Source organism: Anabrus simplex, chromosome 6 (genome assembly GCF_040414725.1).
Source record: "Anabrus simplex isolate iqAnaSimp1 chromosome 6, ASM4041472v1, whole genome shotgun sequence".
NCBI classification, from domain to species: Eukaryota; Metazoa; Arthropoda; class Insecta; order Orthoptera; family Tettigoniidae; genus Anabrus; species Anabrus simplex.
Genome location: NC_090270.1, coordinates 269161809 through 269187021, shown reverse-complemented (window position 1 = coordinate 269187021; position 25213 = coordinate 269161809). Strand labels below are relative to the sequence as shown.

Genomic DNA, 25213 nt, shown 5'->3' with positions numbered 1-25213 from the left:
AAAAACACATTCAGTTTGTTCGTGAGGCAGGACATGAGTTTAACAGAGAAAGGTATTGGAAATAACATAATTTTTTTTAACCTGCCTACCTGTAGCATGAGCAACTGTGTGCAGAAGGCAAAGAAGTGCTTCATCTGATCCCTCAACTCAGGAATGTTCTGGTATACCAAGTTGCAGTTCAGGTAAGTTAAAGCCCTGCAAAAATGAAATAATAAAAATACAAATAATATTTATTCATGTTATAAAATCATGTTACAGAGTTGCTAATATGTAACTAAGAAGTTCTCATGTCTTTCTTGAAGAGATTTTGTAACTCCAGTTCTCCAATTTTTTATATTCTATGCAGTAGTATGGGATACCAATTCTGCAAGAATAAATATGTAAACATTTTTGTTGGATAGAATCTATCCTAGATATAGAAACAGCATGGTTAAGATTCCATATTTGAGCGCAAATATTCTAATAACGTTACATACAGGTGTTTAAAAGTGAGCTAATTAGTAAATTCTCTGGAATACCTTGTTGTGCAGCCAAGTCTTTGCAAGTATTATTTACTGATGATGATGATGATTGTTGCTGTTGTTGTTTAATGGGGCCTAACAGCTAGGTCATCAGCCCCTAATGATACAATGCAACAAAATGACACGATAATTAAAACTTCAAAATGCATCCACTGACTAAAATCTAAAACGATTGACGATGAGAAAATCTTGTGAAACAAAAACAATCATTTAGTCCCGCAGAGTATTTTTACATGCTAGTAAATCTACTGACACGAGGCTGACGTATTTGAGCACCTTCAAATACCACCGGACTGAGCCCGGATCGAACCTGCCAAGTTGGGGTCAGAAGGCCAGCGCCTCAACCGTCTGAGCCACTCAGCCCGGCTAAAGGGGTCCTGATCCAGGTCACCGGCCACTCATAATGATACTAGTCACCGGTAAAGCAGAACCACGGTGTTTGTCCTATAGTGGTACTAATCAAAGGTAATGTAGAATCATGGCGTTTCTCACACGGTGTACTTATCTACTAATCACAGATAATGTAGACACATGGTATGTCACACACAATGGCACTTCCCACGGGTAACGCAAACCCATGGTGTTTTGCACATAAGGGCACTACTCACAAGCAATGCAAACACATGGTGTTCCTCACATAGTGGGACTAATCACGAGCACCAGTACTCTCATAGTGTTCCTCACTTAGCTGAACTAATCACAGGCCATGTATACTCGTGGTGTCGCTCACATAGTAGAACTAATCATAGGCAATGTAGACCCATGGTGTATTACAAATTATGGTAATGCCCACAGGCAACACAAACCCATGGTGTTTTTTTCCACTTTTATAGCCAAAACAAGTAAGGGAGGTCCAATATGCAATAACCTCACTATAAATTGTTCATCTAAACATTCTACACCATTCTTTAACAAACTTATGAATGTATTCTGAGTTTTACTATTTCGTTGGAAGGCAATATTTCTAAATTCAAAGACAATAAATGGTGAACACATGACTTTCAGGCCTACATATAAAGTAAATACAGACATATTTAGTTACTCTTATATTACGTCATTCGTTTCATCTCATTAACTCCTTTAATAAGGTTGACATGAAGGGCGTCCGCTCGTAAAAATTGCTAAGATGATTCATCTCACTTCAACTTGACCCCATAGAGAAAAGGGATAATGATATATTATGCAATATTAAAAGAACTTAATGGCCAGTCATTTGTCTCTGTCAGTTGAGCAGTATGCCTACTACACAGTAAACCTGATCACTGCTTTCATTTGAATTATTATCGTCTTGTGCTGCCAACTTCCCTGCTACCGGTGTGTTGTCATTCCAAATGACGACATGTTCACTGCCATCTCATCAGCCATGCACTGCTATCAAAAGGATTCGACATACCGTCTTTTTGAAACTTTTGAAAATAGTTTTGATCCCGATTAGAGAGTCCAAACAGTGAGAATCTATTCGCATATGATTTCTGGAGATTGTCTCTGTTATTCCCAGCTGGTGTTTATGTAGCAGAAGCCGTACTGTAGGAAGCATAACAACCCATCAGCTGATAACTAGCGTGTGTTACGAGTTGTACTTCCGAATGTAATACATAGTGACTGGAAGCATTCTTTGGATAACTGGGGCTGTTGAAAGCCAGACCTTTATTTTAAAGTATATTTCATGCTTGCTCTCTACATTTAATACATCAGGATTGACCTAAACAAATGTAATCGAGATAAGAGAGACCGCATTGTTAAGTTAGGTACGCTATCCTGTGTCCGAATAGTGCTAGAAGTTCCACGATGGAATGAATAAAAATAAGTAACAGGAAAGCTTGCCGCAGGTGTTGCGGTAATGCATTATATTATCATAATGTTCAATTTCGTACATTAGTCGTCTCCATTCTTTTAATAAAGGATATTATGATTTGTTTGGCATCTCCAAAAATCGTAAAAGTAGTTAGCGAGGATGTAAAATCAATTACATTATTATTATTATTATTATTATTATTTGTTAGGTATGTTGGTGGGTGAGACAATATTTATGATTGGACGGTTTTTATCATGTTTTAAACCTACTTTCCTCCAAGAATTACCTATACTGCCCAAGTTACGAGATATTAAATGATAACTTTATTAATGATCTAGCCTGCTACATTAATATTTCTTAAATGAAGTGAACTCGTGGTGGTGCAGCTCTTTTTAGGCATGCCCCCAATGTACCGCTCTTACCGCATATCAACCTTCCTGCCATTCTTAAATCTCTGGCAGTACGCTAATGAGAATCGAACTCAGGGCCCCGAGAACGGCAGCTAATTGTGCTAACCATTACGTTGGCAGACATTGTTGACTACAGGCCAGGCACCTATACAAAGAGATCTTGACGGTGAACAGTTACTGTTGAGTTGTTGTTTGGAAGTCCTTGGAAGAGAGTTATTGTAGCATGTGGCTGACATGCCAAGTTATGCAGTCTCCATGTTGAACTGATCAATAGTCATCAGTTTTCAACTGTGTAACAAAGTGTAACCTCTGTGGTATTCGACGTCATTTATCAACCGTTTAATGATGGCGACCTGTTGATATTTTTACAAGTGAAGTGTTTTTGTTTTGTGATACGGTGATTAAGGTTATGTGTGTATTAATTTGTAAATTTATGTGAAAATATAATTGTATCAACTGACAGCATCTCGTGTGCATCTTCGTGGATACGTTAAGCATTTTAAGGAAAACCACAATGTCACGTAACAGGCAGTGTGCGGAGAAGCAGAATCTGCGAATGCTGGTGATGCCAATAGTTAGCGAAAAAAAAAAAGCGTGGCTTATAATTATAATCCATTCGTATGCATTGAACAATACAGTCGATGCCAATGAAACCGCACTGTTTTGTTTTGTTTTTTTGCCCAGCCAAAACGGACTGTGTTGCAATGCAGATGGAAGCAAAAGACTTCCTCCCCTCATCATAGGTAAGCTCGATAAGTCACGATGTTTTAATGGTGCCAGGTACTCTCCGTGCAAGTACAAGGCATCTAAAAATGCAAACAGTACAGTAATCCAAAAAATAATAAAGCACTTGCAGAGGGGAGCCAGCATAATTTGTCCTCTTCTTTCAATGCACCTTGTTGAATACATTTTGGAATTTTTTTTTCCCCATGGCGTTTGAAAGGCTTAAACTGTGAATCAATGTTAGTTGAATGCAGTAACGGGTCTTGAACATTTTGTGATGTGGCAACGGTGGGCATTTCGGAAGCACGAGTTGGCAGTTAATTCAAAATCACGAAATTCAAAGTCAGATTTTTGCGTCCCAAAGAGTTGGAATTAATGAGCACTTACTGTATCACAAAACTAACATCAGTGTTTGCTGGTGTGTCTCGTTTCAAGTGTTTACATTTCACGAAAAGAATTATCCACCACCAGTCGTGTTAATGTCTGAGTAAACCGAGACCGCGTGTGAAAAGTGTTTTAAATATGGAGTGTGACATATTTGTAAGTAAATTAGGAGAGGATTCTACTGATGCCAGAGACAACGAATCTTCCAATCTGCTGGGAATCGAGCCTGTTGCAAGTTCAGATTAATGAATACCTGTCACGTAAGAAGGCCTATTTGCTTATGTTCATGGCAAACATATTTTATAGCAGCGATAATGTATTTTTATCATCTCAAATATGTTCAGACCAAGCAGCTATATCCGTAAATTTACACATTCGCATTTGCGCAAAGATCACATGGATCTCACAGAGTGATATGAAATGTTTGTTTATGCCTACTTTACTCTTTCAATGGAAGGAATTTTAGTTCATTTCATTTCTTTCAAAAAAAAAAAATCATTTATTAAGGTGCGCTCAAAAGAGCATTACTTAACCTATTGGCAATTTTTTATATTCTAAATTCATAACTTTAGAGCATTCCCTACTATATTCGCTAACTGATTTCTCCCTTTCCGGACATTCCGTTATATGATATAGATTGGACTTTTGATCACAGAGGGAGCAAACGCACTCATTGTTTGGTTTATGAAAGATTGTATTTCTGCCAATACAATGGTGAAAGCCATGTATGGCTCGCCTGGTAACAACATGCCTTTGTTCTTGACAATCAATATTGATCTGCATTTAGGGCAGTCGCCCAGGTGGCAGATTCCCTATCTGTTGTTTTCCTAGCCTTTTCTTAAATGATTTCAATGACAATGGAAATTTATTGAACATGTCCCTTGTTAAGTTATTCCAATCCCCAACTCCCCTTCCTTTAAATGAATATTTGCCCCAATTTGTCCTCTTGCATTCCAATTTTTTTTTGCTAGGGGCTTTACGTCACGCCGACACAGATAGGTCTTATGGCGACGATGGGATAGGAAAGGCCTAGGAGTTGGAAGGAAGCGGCCGTGGCCTTAATTAAGGTACAGCCCCAGCATTTGCCTGGTGTGAAAATGGGAAACCACGGAAAACCATTTTCAGGGCTGCCGATAGTGGAATTCGAACCTACTATCTCACGGATGCAAGCTCACAGCCGCGCGCCTCTACGCGCACAGCCATTCCAACTTTATCTTCATATTGTGATCCTTCCTACTTTTAAAGATGCCACTCAAACTTATTCATCTACTAATGTCATTCCACGGCATTTCTCTGCTGACAGCTCAGAACATACCACTCATTACATGTAACTAATCTCATTATTAGACCCATATTGAACTATGCTATGATATACTAACAATTTGTTGGTTATTTTGATCCACCTTTTCAATACAAATTACAGTTTGTGTTGCTAAGTTGTAATGTTACAACACTAATTTACTGGGACATGTTTCGCTTTTATTCACAAGCATCATCAGCCTATACAATTGCCTCAAGGTTTGTCATATTTGGGTTGTTGTTACAAATTTCATTACATTGAATGTAAATCTAATTTCAGTGATAACCATATTTAAAACAAGAATAATATACACATTAAAAATTATGACAATATGATTTGCAATGTTACAATGGATTAACTCTTAATTTTAAAACATATTGACGTCCAAAACACAGTTTTTACAATTTGAAAATTTGGCTAAAAATTGTTTGCAATGTTAAAATAAAATTGATTCAACTATAATTTGGCATTAAAATTTGAGTCATAAATATAAATATTGGATGTTAATATATAGGAGCCATAGTTTCTGAAGTGCGTTGGTTTCTAGAATACAGTAAGATTTCAGTATTGAGAATTTTAGTTAAGAATTGTGCTCTCTAAATAATGTTATTTAAAAAGACTAATTTTTTTTTTTTGCATTATGCGTGATTAGTCATGATGATAATCTAGAATTGAAGTCTTGAGTTCGTTGGAAAATGGCTTCTAAATTTGATGAGGCTTGCTGCTGCAGTTTGGCAAGTTGATCAGAGGAAGTATTGACATATTTAATTCTTGTTTGTAGCAACCAGACTCTCCGTTGGAAGTTGATTGTTTTGATGTAAGTTATGGTTAAAAGGGGGCTTCAATCCAAATTTTGAGTATCTGATTATGTTTCTTTCGATTTATGGAATGGAAGAAGCATCTGGAACAAATGGAAATGAACTTAAGTAACATTTTTTGTGTGCGTGTGTGCATGTGTGCGTGTGTGTGTTTTTTGCTTGTAATATGAGTGTTGATGTTGCATTATCACTTACTCACTTAAGTTGTGAGTGTATTTAGATTGAATATTTTAAAGAATTTGCTTTTATCTGATTTGATATTTCGTAATAATGTTGGCAACTGCTCTATTAACGGACTTTTTATTTCGACTGCGTCATTCAAGTTTTTTCCTTTATTAAAGTATTGATCCAAATAAATATATATGTTTTCGAATTCTGTCATTAGCTTCCCCTTTTCGATTCTTTTGATTATTGTAAGGTCTTTGTCTATTGAGGTGTAATGATGACCGGTTTCTTTCATATGATTACTCATTGCGGAGTATTTATTGTGTTTTAAGGCATTAAAGTGTTCCATGTATCTGGTTAGGAAACTGCATCCAGTTTGGCCAACATATGAAGATTTACACTGTGCACATGTTAGTCTGTATATTCCGGAGCCTTGAAATTTGTTATTGTAGGCATTTACTGTGTTATGGTTAAAAAATAAGTTTTTGTTAGTGTTATATGTTTTAAAGGCTATTTGCATATCTCGTTTTTTGAGTGGGTTTGCTATTTGGTGAATCTTTGAACTGGTGTAAGTGAAGGTTGCGTATTTGGATTTTTTAGTCTTTTCCGGTGTGAGATTTGTGGCTCTTTTGAGCTTTACTTTGTTGATGATTTGATTTACTATGTCTGCTTTATATCCATTGGCTAGTGCTAGTTCTTTTATAAAATTTATTTCTTTTGTAAAATTCGCGGGTGATTAGGCTATTTTGTAGGCTCTGTAGACCATACTGAAAAAGGTTGTTTGTTTGTGGGATTTGGGGTGGAGCGAGTCATTTCTTATTGTTATTGGCGTGTGTGTTGGTTTTCTGTATATCTGATAATCAAATTTGGATTTTAAGCGTGTTACAGTAACATCTAGATAATTCGATGAGTTGTTTTTTTCGCCTTCTTTGTTAAATTTTACGTATCTATCGATGTTGTTTAAAAATTCAAGGATTTTTTCGCTATTATTTTTTCGGTTGTCTGTTATTACAAATGTATCGTCAACAAATCTCAGCCAAAGACAGATTCCTTCTATTTTTAGTTTTATAATGCTATGTTCTATGTTATCCATATAAATATCCGCTAATATTCCCGAGCTGGGGTCACCCATGGCTAAACTTAATTGGTGGTAAATTTTATTGTTAAAGGTGAAATAGTTATTATTTAGTACGAATTTAAGTAGTGTAATAAATTCATCTACTTCTAGCTTACTTAAGTTGCTATATTTGGAAAGGTTTGAGTTAATAATTTCGATCGTTTCTTTAATGGGGATATTTGAATACATATTGGGAATGTCAAACGAGCTCATTCTATGGTGGGGTTGTAAGTTGAAGTTTTTTAATCTTTCGCAAAATTCAATTGAGTTTTTAATTGAGGAGTTCAGAAACTTCAGAAACTATGGCTCCTATATATTGACATCCAATATTTATATTTATGACTCAAATTTTAATGCCAAATTATAGTTGAATCAATTTTATTTTAACCTTGCAAACAATTTTTAGCCAAATTTTCAAATTGTAAAAACTGTGTTTTGGACGTCAATATGTTTTAGAATTAAGAGTTAATCCATTTTAACATTGCAAATCATATTGTCATAATTTTTAATGTGTATATTATTCTTGTTTTAAATATTGTTATCACTGAAATTAGATTTACATTCAATGTAATGAAATTTGTAACAACAACCCAAATATGACAAACCTTGAGGCAATTGTATAGGCTGATGATGCTTGTGAATAAAAGCGAAACATGTCCCAGTAAATTAGTGTTGTAACATTACAACTTAGCAACACAAACTGTAATTTGTATTGAAAAGGTGGATCAAAATAACCAACAAATTGTTAGTATAGCATACCACTCAGTCGAGCAGCTCGTCTCCTTTCTCCCAGTTCTTCCTAGCCCAAACGTTGCAACATTTTTGTAACACTACTCATTTGTCGGAAATCACCCAGAACAAATCAAGCTGCTTTTCTCTGCATTTTTTCCAGTTCTTGAATCAAGTAATCCTGGTGCGGGTCCCATACACTGGAACCATACTCTAGTTGGGGTCTTACCAGAGACTTATAAGCCCTCTCCTTTACATCCTTACTACAACCCCTAAACACCCTTATAACCATGTGCAGAGATCTGTATCCTTTATTTACAATCTCATTTATGTGTTTACCCCAATGAAGATCTTTCCTTATATTAACACCTAGATACTTACAATGATCCCCAAAAAGAACTTTCAGCCCGTCAACGCAGTAATTAAAACTCAGAGGACTTTTCCTATTTGTGAAACTCACAACCTGTTGACCTTTAGTCCAGTTTCTGTCACATATAGCGCTTGTGCTGTAGAACTCCTCTTCTATCTCTTCTCTCTTCACCTCTCTCAGTCGTTGAAGCTTCCGGCTTGATCTAGTAGCTGGCAAAGAGTATTTTAATTGTATGTCTTCTATGAAGAAGGTTTCCCTCATAAGAACATAAACTAGCCTTGAAGGGGATAACCTGCTCACACTCAAAACTCTCTTCTTGAAATACGCCTTCACCTTTTCAATTTCCGTTAAGTCACTACATGACAGCTTTTCCCAAATTATTTCAATACCATAGGTGACTAATGGCTCTATTGCACTGTGAAAGAGTGTCATTGCCGTATCAGTTGACAGCTGAGTTATATTTCTTATTTTAAAAGTGTCTCTGATGGCCGTTGTAGATTTTTCCTGAATATGTATCCTGAAGGAACTTCCTGTCAAGTACTTGTACTTCTTAACAACTTGAAGCGGTACACCTTCTAACATGATATTGTATTTTGCTGCTTGTTTCCCTCCTTTTCTGAACACCATTTACTCAGTTTTCTCCTTATTTATATTACGATGATTCACCTCAGACCACTTCTCTAGTTCAGCTATTGCTGTTTGCACTTCTTTGACTGATGATCCAATCATCATGTCACCTGCATACATGATCAAAGTAGCCTTTGAATTATCGTTTATAATTAATTTGACATCTGCCGTTATTATATTAACCACTCAATGTGGAGTGCCGTACACTGCACGCAGACTCTCCAACGCTCTGTCGCGGAGTGACGTGCACTGCACGTGCGTAGCAGCTTCTAGCGAAAATTTCTTGAACTATTACAAATGTAGTAATATATATCTGCAGACGAAGCATTGATCTTTCATTTGATACATACATCTATCGAGTTTTTATCAATTACATACGATATATCACGTCTGAAAAACCAACAAGTTCTGTTGTTGACATCATGGCAGCTGAACGTTTTGTCATCGTCAATTCGAAAATTAACAATGTTTTACCGAATGATGATACGGAAAGTTTAGTCTCATTAAGCAAAAACGATGATATAGAATTTGGGAGTGAAAGTAGTGATCATGACATTGATGTTGCTTTTGATACACGGGAAAATATCGGCCATAATGTTATTGTTATTGATGGCAAGTTTGTGTGAGAAGACATGGATAATTATAGAGGGCAAAGGGAAAAATTTACGGCAAATTATGGGTCTCAGAATGCTGCAACGAACTGCTTATATCCTCTGTGAAAATTTTCAGTTTTCTACTGTCGAGTTCGTAAAGATGATAGTAGAATAGGCTGATATTTATGCTCAACGTCGCATGCGAACACATGGTATGTTACTTCCACTCCGATCAAGGGGAAATGAATGTGTACCGGTTATTCTCGAGGAAATGTATGTAGTTTTTGCATTGTGTATGTTAATGAGCCTAGTACAGAAAACTGTACTGAGATCTTATTTAGCAAAAAATCCAGATACTAGATACTCCTATATTTGTTTCAGTCATATCTCGTTTTCGATTTGAAAGCTCAGAAGATTCCTCCACTTCACTGACCTTGGATAATTCCAGTAAATTATGCTGTTTGTGTGTTTATGCGTTAATAATAAACTGAACATTTTGGTAAAATCATCCTGCACGACACCATTGGTTTGCCTTATTTTCCTTGATCTTATATCGTTGTTACCAATTTCAATGTAATTGTATTTCATGATGTTTTGTATTATCAAGGTGAGTGGGTGGCTTTCCCGTATAATGTCTCCCAATTTTTCCATTAGCTTTCTTATGTTCACTAGGTCAAAGGCTTTTCTGTAATCTACGAATACTCATAGTACTTTTCCTTGGGAAGTCGTAATACTTCTTCTATATCCTGCCCTGCATTGGAAGTTTCACGGCATGTATTGTGCTCCTCTGTTTCCTAGGAGTCTGGTGGATAAGGATCAATTAGTATATTACACCTTTCGTTAATGATACATGTGAATACCTTAAAAAGGACATCCTCCAGCACAATTCCTCAGTAGGAATCTGGGTTGCCGAACGAACCTTTTCCTTTGTAAAGAATTTTCATGGTTGCTATCCTCCATTTTTCTGGTATTTCTCCTGTTTGAAAACATTCGTTGCAGAGGGACACCCATAGGTCTATCAGGATATCTGCAGATTCTTTCAGGTGTTCCAGAAAAATTCCATCCGGTCCTGCCATTTTTTAATCTTGGTTTGTTGTATTACCCACATTATTTCCTCTTTAGTAATTACTGTGTCAATGAACTCATCTCTTTTGGGCTCAATACTGTATGCCTCGTCTGAGTTAATTTGATTTAAAATTTCAATTAAATGCGTCTCCCATGCTTTGATAGAAAATTTGCAAGATGTAATTGCAGTTTTCTTTTTTAATGCCAGGTAAGGATTTGTTAAGGCCTCTTGTACTTGCTTTTTTGCCTCTTTTTCTAGATACTCCTTTCTCTTCATTTCCAGTACAATTTTATATCGTCTTCTCCTCTGCGCATATTGTGGCAGACTTTCCTTTTTATTGGATGTTTTTGGCTATGCATAGAGCCTCCAAAACTACCTTTCTTGCTCTGTAGCTTTTGTTATTGAACCATAACTGTGCATATCTCTCCTTATGTTCCACGCAGGCTGATTGCAGCAGGCTTGTAGCAATGTTTGCGGCTTCATTTAATTTTCCCTCTCCAATGTGCTGTTTTGCCTCTTCGACCTTGTTGTAATTTTATTTTAATTTCTCTACATCTAATTTTCTGGTGTACCTGTGTGGGATTTCTGTCTTCCTGTTCCTAGCCGGCTCCCTCCATATGATTGTTGTCAACGGTACATGCTTCCTTATTGTAGCAGCTGCTGACGTCCTTAGTCCTACCTGTTCGATTATGTTTATTTCATATCCTCCATACAAAACCAGGTCTATTGCGCTAGATCAGCTTGATGCTATATAAGTTACGAGCTGTGGTTTGTTTATAGGAGTGAATCCTTCCTTATTCATAATATCCAGTATGATTTCTTTTTCCTGATCTGGTTGATCTATCCTCACGTTAAAATCTCCTGCAAATATTAATTTTCATGATGATGATGATGATGATGATGACGACGACGATTGTTGTTTAAAGGGGTCTAACATCTAAGATCATCAGCCCCTAATGGTACGAGATGGAACAAAACAACATGATAATTAAAATTTTAAAATGTATCCACTGACTAAAGTTTAAAAGATGATGATGATGATGCTTGTTGTTTAAAGGGGCCTAACATCTAAAGTCCTTGGCCCCTAATGGTATGAAATGGACGACATGAGATGATAATTAAAATATTAAAATGTATCCACTGACTAGAGTTTAAAATAAATGGTGATGAAAACTGATTATGAGATTTAAACAATCAGTGGATCTAATTCACAATTCCTTATTTTCTAATAAAAGTATATAGAGGTGATAATGGAATAAGGCATTGCCTGGAAGTATATACATGTCACCTTTAGGTACTTTAAGGCAGAAACAGGTTCAAAGAAGGACATTCCAGGAATAATTAATGAACAAGGGGAGTGTGTATGCGAGGATCTTCAAAAGGCAGAAGTATTCAGTCAGCAGTATGTAAAGATTGTTGGTTATAAGGATAATTTCTGTTACCTCTACTACAGTGGTAACACCAAACAAGGCACAAACACAGTTAAAAGGGGAAGGTAAGAGTACAATACACAATATAAGAAAACACTACACACTTGGAAAAACAGTAACTAGCCTTTACGCGGATCTCCAACAAAACAAGTACGTAACTATCAGTAGGGCCAACTAGTGAACGACAAAACGGGAAGATGGAAGGGCTGGGAACCTACCAAAGGCATGGACATGGCTTAGATAGCGGATTCCGAAATGAATCACCGTGATCCTTAGTTTTTAAAATATTATTTACAAGATAATTCTACATATACATTCCAAGTTATGAGCTATAAGTTCAGTGATATACATAGGTTATTCGTAGCAGTGTAAATTCAAATTACAAATGAACTGTACATCTAGTTACCAATGCAGTAGTACAATGCAATTTACAGGTTATCCAAAATCTAGTGTACCTAAAGTGATACAGAACTATCAGAGGCAAACCCCAAGGAAAATACTATTAACCTACAATATACATATTTTAGTGAAACAAAACGGGAATGCCTCGGAAACGAACAGGTAAGTCTAGCTCAAAAACTAAGGCGTCATAAGTAGCTAATTTGGTGAATCTAGGCGAGGTTAGGGCAGACTCCTGTATGAAAAGCAAATCGGAACATTACGGAAATTTTAGCAGGAACGGAATTCAAGAGTGCTTACCCGAGGAGAGTGCCATCCCGAAAACCGGGGGACGTCAACCAGATAGGCTGCTCGCAGACGGGTAGACCAAGACCGACAGATATCAGGATACCGAATTCATTCGAACACTGCCTCGCTCACTATATATAGGAATTACTGGCCTTGGAGGCAACCAATCAGCGTGCACGTGTTCCCTATCGCCACCTAGACTCACCAATCACAACCTTACTTTCGATCGAGAACTTTGACTAACATTCTAGAATACGCATGATCGCGAAAGTCGTATTTTTCCAGAATAGACAGAACACACTTTCTAGAACACATACCAACAAAGTAACACACCCTGTACAAAAGTTATGTAACTCTCTAGATCTTTCCAGGAACTATAGACAGAATTCTACTATTTACAAATGCCTATGTTACAACATTATACAGTACAGGTTAGGTCAATAAAAATAAAACATCATATTGCATTTTACAAACAAAGACTTCAAAAAAAAAAAAAATACATTCCACTCGCATTACATATTTCACTTGTAACAATTTCCAGATAGAGGAGGTGACTAGTACTGAAGAAGTATTAAAATTTACCTATGACAGCAATGACATTCACAGTAAGATACAAAAGTTGAAAACTAGAAAAGCAGCTGTAATTGATAAAGTTTCGGGGGATATACTAAAGACGATGGGTTGGGATATAGTACCATATCTGAAGTACTTGTTTGATTATTGTTTGCATGGAGGAACTTTGCCAAATGAATGGAGAGATGCTATAGTAGCCCCTATATATAAAGGGAAGGGTGATAAACATAAAGCTGAAAATTACAGGCCAGTCAGTTTGACATGCATTGTATGTAAGCTTTGGGAAAGCATTCTTTCTGATTATATTAGACATGTTTGCAAAATTAATAACTGGTTTGATAGAAGGCAGTTTGGGTTTAGGAAAGGTTATTCCACTGAAGCCCAACTTGTAGGATTCCAGCAAGATATAGCAGATATCCTGGATTCAGGAGGTCAATTGGACTGTATTGCGATGACTTATCTAAGGCATTTGATAGGGTAGATCATGGAAGACTACTGGCAAAAATGAGTGCAATTGGACTTGACAAAAGAGTGACTGAATGGGTGGTTCTGTTTCTAGAAAATAGAACTCAGAGAATTAGAGTAGGTGCAGTTTTATCTGTCCCTGTAAAAATTAAGAGGGGAATTCCTCAAGGCAGTATTATTGGACCTTTATGTTTTCTTATATATATATCAATGATATGTGTAAAGAAGTGGAATCAGAGATAAAGCTTTTCGCAGATGAAGTTATTCTGTACAGAGTAAAGTTACAAGATTGTGAGCAACTGCAAAATGACCTCAATAATGTTGAGAGATGGACAGTAGGCAATGGTATGATAAACTGGGGATAAAAGTCAGGTTGTGAGTTTCACAAATAGGAAAAGTCCTCTCAGTTTTAATTACTGCGTTGATGGGGTGAAAGTTACCTTTGGGGATCATTGTAAATACCTAGGTATTAATATAAGGAAAGATCTTCATTGGGGTAATCACATAAATATGATTGTAAATAAAGGGTACAGATCTCTGCACATGGTTATGAGAGTATTTAGGAGTTGTAGTAAGGATGTAAAGGAGAGAGCATACTTGTCTCTGGTGAGACCCCAACTAGAGTATGGTTCCAGTGTATGGGACCCTTACCAGGATTATTTGATTCAGGAACTGGAAAAAATCCAAAGAAAAGCAGCGCGATTTGTTCTGGGCTATTTCCGACAAAAGAGTAGCGTTACAAAAATGTTGCAAAATTTGGGCTGGGAAGACTTGGGAGAAAGGAGACGAGCTGCTCAACTAAGTGGTATGTGATTGAAATAATATTACGTGTAAGTGGTATGTTAGGCATAGATATCAAGGATAATTTAATAAAAAACCACCTATTCAATACTTTCCACGTTTAATGTGGTTATTATCTACATGATTTTATGTAGACTTATTTGGTCAGGTACATGTTTCACCCATTATTTTGGGCATCTTCAGCCTGTAAACAACCTTTAGGTCAAGGTTTGGGACCTTTTTAACCAATATAAACATACCTATATATACACTATATACAACATATACATTATATACAAAATATACAAACATAAGTTAATACAGTTAAGTTACCCATTAATAAAAAACCACCTATTCAATACTTTCCACGTTTAATGTGGTTATTATCTACATGATTTTATGTAGACTTATTTGGTCAGGTACATGCGCAATAGACCTGGTTTTGTATGGAGGATATGAAATAAACATAATCGAACAGGTAGGACTAAGGACTTAACAGTTAAGTTACTTAACTGTATTAACTTATGTTTGTATATTTTGTATATAATGTATATGTTGTATATATTGTATATATAGGTATGTTTATGTTGGTTAAAAAGGTCCCAAACCTTGACCTAAAGGTTGTTTACAGGCTGAAGATGCCCAAAATAATGGGTGAAACATGTACCTGACCAAATAAGTCTACATAAAATCATGTAGATAATAACCACATTAAACGTGGAAAGTATTGAATAGGTGGTTTTTTATTAAATTATCCTTGATATCTATGCCTAACGTCATCTTCAATACGGAACAATAATGAGAGTTGTTACTTGTAAGTGGTATGTTCCGAGCTGTCAGTGGAGAGATGGCGTGGGAGGACATAAGTAGACGAATAAATTTGGATGGTGTCTTTAAAAGTAGGAAAGATCACAATATGAAGATAAAGTTGGAATTCAAGAGGACAAATTGGGGCAAATATTCGTTTATAGGAAGGGGAGTTAAGGATTGGAATAACTTACCAAGGGAGATGTTCAATAAATTTCCAATTTCTTTGCAATCATTTAAGAAAAGGCTAGGAAAACAACAGATAGGGAATCTGCCACCTGGGCAACTACCCTAAATGCAGATCAGTAGTGATTGATTGATTCATGTCAGAAGTTAAAATAACACATTCAAATACGCAAACACAAACTAAAATAGAGTCAAAGGGATAAAAGCACAGTTAACACAAATACACCAAGACAAAGGACATTATTATATGCAGTAAAAAAGACCACTATCCCTCATAAAATGGATGACGAGGTCTGCTGACTGCTCGTCATCTCGCAGGATGAGGGAGATGGTACTCGGGAATGTTAGCCTACGGTGCAGATTGACCAGGTCCACGCACTCTATAAGGATCGCTGCAAGTACACACAGGAAAGGGGAAGGGTTCTCCTTTCAATAGATGGGAGTGTGTTAGTAATATTACATTTCTTTCGGTTTCTACCTCTATTATTGCCTTCACGACTGATTCCAACCCATCCCCTATAGAGGTGTCTGGTTTTATGTACATTCCAATAATAGCCAGGCTTTCCGTTTTCACCGTTACTATGTTGTATTCTTTTCTTATTTCTCCGATCTTCCCCACTGTTGGTTTGAGGAGTATTGAGACCCCTCCTGACAGCCTACCTAATGCTGGAGTGGCAAGTGAGTGTACACTGTAGAGTCCTGGAAGCGCATGTAAGACATCTCCATTTATCAGCATTGTTTCTGTTAATACAGCAATGTCAAACTTTTGAAAGTAGTTATTGGGCTGTATAGCGATTGCATTCTTCATCCCTTCTATATTCCATAGTAGTATTTGCTCCTGTGGTTGATTCGCTGCAGAATCCTGGTGTTTGTAACCTGGTGCCCTCTTCGTGTCGTCGATGAAGAAAACTCCTTACTAGCAGTCCTGTGGGCCAGAAACCTGGGACATTTACTCTTTCAACCTCACAAAATGGAATTCCAATAACAATAAGGAAAGCCTTTTATGCCACCTTTGATTTATTGGATCGCATTCTATGTCTGCAATGCCGTTGTCTTTCATATAGATCCTCATGTCCTCTAATAGTTGTTTCATTGTGTAAATGCCCAACGTATAGCCAGGCCCTACGCACGGCTGCTCTTAGGTTATTGTTGCTGGTGTCATCTTTATTTCCTATTATATCATTAGATTGTTGAGTTTTCCTTATATCTTTACGTGATATGACAGAGAACCAAGTATGACTTTCTTCTTGGTTCTGCATCATTTTTCTCAAGTCAGACTGATCCTGTCTTTCCATTGTAGGTGTTGTTGTGGGTGTTATAAAGTTTGATGAGCAAGAGTCTCTTTCGCTGGCTCGTCATTGTCTATCACTTCCCTGCCTCAAAATTGCCATGGTGTTGTGTTCATTTCTTGCACGGCCTTGCTCCACCTTTGGCGGTTGCAGGGCTGTCTTTCTCAAGTTTCTCTTTCCAGTTCCTAATCACATAAATACTGGGGTTCTCGACTGCTGTCAACCTTTCCTGCTGTATTTCAGATACTTGCTTCTTTCTTGCAATACTATTTCTTCAATTTCTCCCTTTATGTTTTTTTATTTCAGTCCTTAGTTCCTTTAATTCCTCTGCCATTTTTCATTATTAGAAAGTCCTCCTTACATTCCTTGCATAGCCAGAGTAACGTGCAGCTTGGTTTCTTTAGTGTTGTGAAATCCCCTGAACATTCCTTGTGGAACCATCGTTTGCAGCTACCATCACACCCTACTGCTGGCGTAGTTTCTGTTACTGCCTTTTTGCATTCTCCGCAGGAAACGCTAAAAATCATCTCCATTTATATACTCTCGCCTTTCTATTGTCTATTGAAACAAAATGGGTGCCAGTTAGGGCAAAGATAATGATCAAATATAAACGAGTTACCCTCTAAATGTATATATATATTTTTTTTTTTGCTATTTGCTTTACGTCGCACCGACACATGTCTTACGGTGACGATGGGATAGGAAAGACTAGGAATTGGAAGGAAACAGCCGTGGCTTTAATTAAGGTACAGCCCCGGCATTTGCCTGGTGTGAAAATGGGAAACCACGGAAAACCATCTTCAGGGCTGCCGACAGTAGGGCTCGAACCTACTATCTCCTGATTACCGGATACTGGCCGCACTTAAGCGACTGCAGCTATAGAGTTTTTGTTTGTTTTTAATGTTGTCAATCTTATGTTAATTTTAAGGACACTTCCTCTTAAGCATTGCTTTGTCAATTTTATATATTTTTCATCTAAACAGTGTTATGTGGCTGAAGATGTTGATAAAATACGAAACATGTACCACTTTTAACAATTAAATTGCCTTAAGCAATCATTGTATCGACTAGGTGGAAAATAATAAAATACTTAAATGTGAATCTGCAGCTATAGAGCTTGGTACCCTATAAATAATAATATCTATGGATCGATTGTGGCAGTAAGCAAGATGAAAGACACTTAGGGCATAAAATTAAAGAATAAATATGGCCCTAAAACACTATTAAACGACCATGGGTACACTGGATAACACTGTCACACACTTAGCATACAAAATGAAGACAGAAATACTCCCCAGTGTACTCGTACAAACTAAACAGAAACTCCACAACCTGATCACAAGCTAACTAGGACTCAAACTTAAAACATCCACATTAAACTTGCATTACACAGGGTAATGCTCATACATCCATTATCTTTATTATGATTATGATTTTCATTATGTAAACTAAACTGCTTTAACACCCAAGTAGCATCTACAGCTTTCTCGACTCCTCAATACATTTACACTTAATTTACTGTTCTGGAACACAACTATCAACCATCAAAAGAAAACTGATTGGGCGCCTGTGTACTTGGTGTTACACAATATAAAATAAGCATGAGAATAAATTATCATTCAGGGTAGGGTCATAAGCTGACGATATCCTGACTTGCTGACCTAACCTGACGATTTGTTGAACTGAAGGTTGAGGATGTACTGACTAGGTTATATTCTTTTGAAATGACACATTGTCCATTGAAATATATAAATATACTTACAAATTTAACAACCTCAATATCCTTTACAGCAGATATCAAACGACAATGCAGGAAATAAACATGAAAAATCTGACCACATTAATGCAATATATGGCATACCACCTCAATATCGCATAACATAAATTTCAACATGTGACATACACTGTGTATCTCTTATTCTCAACCCGCACAGAATTTACATGTCATAATATCAAGCTTAATAAATTAGCTGGTATGACGACCATTTCTATCAACACTATATTCAGACTTTCTCTGTCCTTTGTCACACGCCAAACTCACGGTACATATATACACAAAACCTTATCTAGAATTTGAATGTAATCTGGCTAGTCTGAATAATGGGATCACAAATCTATGCAGTATAACTCGCTACACCATACCAAACTGATCTGTAGTGGTTGACTGATTGTAGTTCGAGGATGATGTTAAATGCCACCATACCTCGGCCATACTCTCCAATAACTTAGGTGACAAGTTCTTGGTTAATTGTTTTATATTGAAATCATACTCACGTTGTATTACGCCAAGTGCATTGGCATAGCACCTCATAGGGTATATAACATTTAGTGTAGATATCATATAATGATCTCTAACCCTGCAGTGCGTCCCAACCGGACATCCATAGACGAGACCAATCTCCAACGGTTAGACACCGGCATACAATATGGCTTAACAACGCACAGTTCAAGCAGGACAACCCGATCTCAATACTTCCACAACTCAACACCAACAATACCTCTCTTCCAACAAATCAGCCATAAAATAGATATTCACATGATATTCTCTGTACTAGCTAATCCCGATCTTCCATATTTATCACAGGTGGCACACCGTTTTAAATTGTGACAAGTCTGGCGCACTGACGCCTTGAAACTGTCCAGAGACACACGCTGTTTTTTTGGGCACGAAAAACATCTTACACAACTCTCTCTATATTTAGTTTCCTTGCTTAACAAGAATTCCTGCTTTCACTTCTAGAATGCCACCAGTTTAATACAGAGTTCTTACACCATCCAAACAATGATTCCCATACATCAACAAATACACATAGTATTCCTACAATGTAATATGCGATACTGACAATACAAAATGAATACCTAACCTATAACTTGCCGTTAATATAGACATAAATACAAAACTGATTTGACATGGGGTTGAAATTTTGTACAATTACACTAGAGACCACAAAAGAAACTTAGTTCTTCTTTGTAGACAAAAATATCACTTCCTTCCAAAAATTAGGGTGCGGCAATTATTAGCGTAAATACAGTATATGGCTTCAGTGAACACTGCACTGACGGCTTTTATGACAGTTATGAACCTCCAATGAGGTGGTAATATCATGAAGGAAAATGCTCTGAAGGCTAAAAAACGTTTGTGATGATGCTGAACCTCTTTGACAACTACTTTTTGTATGTTTCACTTTCCGATGCCGCTCCACATTTCTTGTTATCCCAAATTTCTCACATTAAGACTGAAGATCCCTCAAGATCACCCCTCCATAAATGTTTAAGCCCACCCTTCTAATGAAGCTGAGAAGCAGAAACAAGCTCATCAGTGGAAGAGAAGGACTGGATGGAGAAGAACTGCGATTGATGAGGACACAGCCAACATATATATGAAGACAACAGTGTGTAAAGATGCGGACATTGTCCTTGTACTTATGTGATTTCAAGTTTGTACTTGTCTTCTCACCTATTGCTCTTTCTAGTGATGGCAACCCATCATTGTGTTTATCTTATTATATATTCACATGTTTCAGTGTTGTACTCAGAGAGAAGATGACAAAACATGCATTTCATGAAACAGAACAATTTATTTTTTCTAAGGAATGATGATAACAGCTAAGATTTAGCACAGAAGGTATACATACCTAGACATAGCTTCCCTCTTGGAATCCTCCTCAGAAACACCTTTCTCGGACACATCGTTTACCATCAGCAGCAAACGCAGTATGAGAGTCACAGTCAAAGGAAAGTTGCCAATCATCATTGGCAACTTGCCAGTGAGAAGTGTTCTGATCTTCCTTTCTCCCATGCCAAAGAACACAACGTTACCCTCTGTATCAAATCCTCTGCGCCCAGCTCTTCCAGACATCTGATGGTAACTCAAAGTGTTGAGAAACAAGCTATCACCACCAATAACTACAGTCTTGCAAGGCATGTGAATACCAAGGGCCAGTGTAGATGTGGCAAGTACACCATTCAGGACTTTCATCCTAAATAGCATTTCCACAGCACTCCTTTCCTTAGTATTCATGGCAGCATGATGTTTACCCATACCAACTCTCAGGCCACTGGGAAATTGGTCATTCCATTTATATCCTGACTGGATGAGCCTGCGTTCAACAAATGCCACATCATTTTTATCTGCAAATCCCACATTTCTTATTGAACCACTTGAAGAGTCTTCCAGTAAACCCAAAGATCTGTTATCCCTGAATGGTTGCCTCCTTCTCAGGGAGAAATCACCAGCTCGAGATGAGATCTCCATTACATCCGATGCTCGACCAGCAGTTCTGCACAAGGATTTAATCTGTTTCTTGTTTTCTTCATTAATATCATTGCTCTTACTAGAGTTACTTGAAACATTACTATCAGTTTCCAAGGAAGAACAGTATGCAACAAAATTTGCAAAAAGGTAATCAAGATCACCTTTATCATACCGGAAAAAAATGGTTGGAAGCATATGTTTTTCTTTTAGTTTCTGAATAAACTTCAAAAAATTTGATGCTACAAAATAAAAACCAATTTCATAAATATTTGCCTGTTCCAGTGGCAATTTCAACTTGGCAATAACTGCACTGTATGTCTCCATATTTTCAACAACCCAATTCTGCAAAAGAGACCTTAAACAGTTTTCATACACCCTAACTTCATTTCTAGTCAAAAAACTTCTGTGGCTGAAGTAAGTTTCAGGTTTGTATGGAAGAACTGCATCGCTTCCCTTAGATGCTTCCTCCATAGCCGTATAAAGTTGAAGAGTCTCTTCTGCGGCTAATGAGATGTGATTTGGAATACCATTGTGTTCCCTGATAACTGTATCATCTATGTAGGCATATGGGTGAATGTGAATCATATCCCCTTCAGAAGTGTAAATGTACTTCTTGAGATCGCTGTGTCGTTCAGAGTGTACAACCAAGTGAACTTTGTACGATGATCTCTCACATTTATCCAGTCGATCTCTCTCTCTCTTAAAGTTCTCTGCGTCTTGCAACCATGCATGAAACCGTTCAGGATTTCCAACAGTAGCAGACAATGCAAGGAATGGGCATCTCATCATTAGGATACATGTCTCCCAAGAAATTCCTCCTGCCTGTCCAGCAAGGCAATGTATTTCATCAAAAATAACATACCTTAGCTTTCTGACCCAAGCTTGTCTCCGAGGAGAAAGCAGAAGCAATTCCAGACACTGGGGAACTGTAACTAAGATTTGACAGTTCATATCGTCTGTGCGATAGTCACGAGTGAACACACCGAAAACAGATTTACCTTCTGGCATACGCTTACCTTTAAAGCGAGAATAAACAGTGGCTGCCACCTGATTCACTAGAGCTTTGGTAGGCGAAACATACACCACCACACCTTCGTCATCTTCAGTCAATATAGTCTCCATGCAGTAATAACAGGCATACGTCTTTCCCGATGACGTCGGAGCAACTATCAAGGCAGACTTGCGCTGGTCTATTATATCAAACAATTCTTTTTGCCAAGGATCAGGAACAAAGTCCACTCGAGGATCTTTTTTACCTGTACTCTCCCTCTTTAGATCAGCTCCAAGGTGTATCAATTGGAATCGCACCCAAGACAAACCCACTTCAAAAGTGGCATCATCTCTTACGGGTCTCGGCAGTTTCCAGAGGTTAGCTACTTCTCCAAAGCCTAGGCGCCAAAGCCATTTTCCAAGGTCTGTCTTTTGAGTATCAGAGAGGGGAATCCCAGTTTCTTTTGATCTTGTAAGGATCTGTCCCACAACAAGAAACAATTCCTTTGCGTAAGTAAGATCTCTTTCTGCCGTTTTCTTCTTCATTCGACACTCGTCGCACCAGAGCAAGTTACAGCACTGTGCTATGTACATTAAGATTCTCCTAATACCCTCTTCATTGGTTATCTTCTTCCTTAGGATTTTTGCACTTTCTAAAGCTACTGCATATTCTCCCTTCTGCTTCCATTTCTTAAAATTGTCTTTGAAATTATCAAGCATTTCATCTTCAACTTTCTTAGCATCTTTTTCCTTCCCTTCTATATTGGCTTGTATGATTTTCAAAGCATTTTTACTCAATTTCTTCTCCTTTGACACTTTCTTAGAATTAATTCTACTCTTGCAGATAATTGTTTTAGAAATATTCTGTCTTCCTTCTATGCTGGCACCATACGTATCCATAAACTTGGCCAACTTATTGCGGTGTCTTTCATACCACCGCCTTTCATAATCATTCGTGGGTTGTAGTACTGTATTTCTGATGCGATCTTGTTCATCAGTGAGTGGTAAATGAGAATGCCAATGATGCACTTCAGTGTAACTTGCCTCTTTAGTGATAAATGCATCTATTCTAGCATCATATTCTGAAACTTGTTGGCGCACCTCATTCAATAGGTCACCACAAAATTCCCAACTAAGCCGACATGATGTGGGTAAAAGCTTTTCCAATGACATACCCAGAGGAGGAGTTTCAGGGTGTGCCTCTTCTTCCTTGCTGACTGTACTGGGCTTGTTCCATTTAAGGTTCTCTGTAACAATGGGAAATGCCTCAAATGTTTTTCCTGAAACAGTGTAGACCCCTTCTGCAAGTCTCATGTAGACCTCTGCAGAGCGAATTCCAAGATCATCTGGATTTCTGAGAACAGAATTCATGTGCTGAAGAATGTTGATGAACAAGTTTCCATGCCAAAGATCTGACACACTGTCGTAAGTGAACTCACTTCTCTCAAACCGAGCAAGAGCACATTTCATATAGAATTGGATCTTTCTAATAAAAGCAAGGAGACAAGCTGATGGTGTTTCTCTAGGAACAGGACAGCCTCTGTTCTCAAGAGGTAATATTTCTATCATAGCTGAATAAAGCAAGAATACACGAATCCAGTCTTCTGAGTAGGTGTCTTTACATTCCAGGAGGTACCACGATGCTGCCATAACAGTCACAACGTGCCTGATGTCCACTCCAACCCCAAATTCTACAGAATTCAGGGGTAGTGTGGGCAATGTCATATTCTCACTACTTCCAGCAGTTAACTGGGTAAAATAGTCTAGCGCTCGAAATCTACACTTCCTTTTGTACAACCTTCTACCCACGGTAAATGCACTGATAACAGAAATATCTAGTTCCACCTTCTCCAGGCTGACACAAGGCAGATCTAAACTGAGGGCAAACAGTACTTGGCAGTAGACAAACATTTCAGCTACTATGACATTAACACTGTCCTGAAAATTTGAAAGAACACTAGGCAAATCTATATCTACAAGAAGAAAGCTTGGCTTGCGCAAATTGATGAACTCCTTAAATGCAGGGTCCCATGTAGCAGCAAAGTGATGGACTCTGATATTGGTATTTTTCTTCAAGTGAGTTTCGAGCACAGACTGAGCGAGAGACAAAGACTCATCCACCAGTATTTGCCTCCAAATATCAAAAAACACAAACTCAAAGGCACCACTTTTCCTCTGAAGCAACTGAATCAAGCGTTCACATAAATATACGAGATGTAATAACTGCCCACCATTTTGTGTACAATAGTCATTCCTCATACAACTCAGCAGGAGTGAGTCGCCACATACAAGGGACACGTTCCCATCAACGATGAGATCTGTGATGTCTTCATACCGAACAACAGCAAAGACTTCAAACAGGTTCTGGTAGTAAAGAAGGAGCTCCCCTTCATTCCACTGTACTCCTGGAGTTAACTTCACATTCTCTTCCACCTAAAAACAAAACAAAAAAACAAAAATAGAAAAATTAAAACAAGAAAGGAGGAACCAGAGTGTTCTCTTATGATCAAAACCTGAACTTTGAAAATGTATACATAGAGGGTTACTAGCGTTATAGGATATCCTAAACATAATGGCACATTTTGGCACATATGGTATGTCTGTACTTAAGGAGATTACGAGATTAGTTCTGCCTGTGTTTCATAGATGTCTCAAGGTAAAAAAAACCACACTATTTTCAACCCAGAGGAACAACACTTTCCTTTCCATTTACCACTTACAAAACAAGCACACAGCTTGGGGAAAAAGGGAGAGTGTGGGACTTTCCTTAATTCCTTTCACCACGTAAAAGGGTCAAGCTTGTAAATGGTGTCTTCAGTTAATGTGTTACTTTTTCTTTTCTTTTTTGAGCAGTCGGAACCATATTTTAAGTGTGCATTTGCTGAAAATGCACAAAGAAATGAGCAGCAGGAGATATTTATTAAATCGGTCAGTGTCAGGTAATAAAAAGTTTTCAGCAGATGGTAGTTTTGTGTACTGTCAAGTTTGACTGAGGTTAGGTTGAAGGGAGAATACCACCTTTCAATACTTATTTGCTTTTTACTGCTAGTCTATGTAAACATAAAACATATTCCAACATAAAATCTAGGTAAATGATTAAAAAAGTACATGTTTCATTCCTGATTTGGAAAAT

At 37.5% G+C, this 25213-nt stretch overlaps 1 protein-coding gene across 5 annotated transcripts in view; it reads right to left on the bottom strand.

Moving 5' to 3' along the window:
- Nucleotides 1-25213, bottom strand: part of LOC136876439 (probable ATP-dependent RNA helicase DDX60) — a 131683-nt gene that overhangs the window by 49021 nt on the left and 57449 nt on the right. For all 5 annotated transcript variants that reach the window (XM_067150414.2, XM_068228433.1, XM_068228435.1 and 2 more), the window contains 2 exons: nucleotides 20471-24513; nucleotides 90-195 (listed from right to left, as the gene is read on the bottom strand). In XM_067150414.2, coding sequence (XP_067006515.2) covers nucleotides 90-195; nucleotides 20471-24513 — 4149 coding nt within the window. The remainder of the gene's footprint in view (nucleotides 1-89; nucleotides 196-20470; nucleotides 24514-25213) is intronic.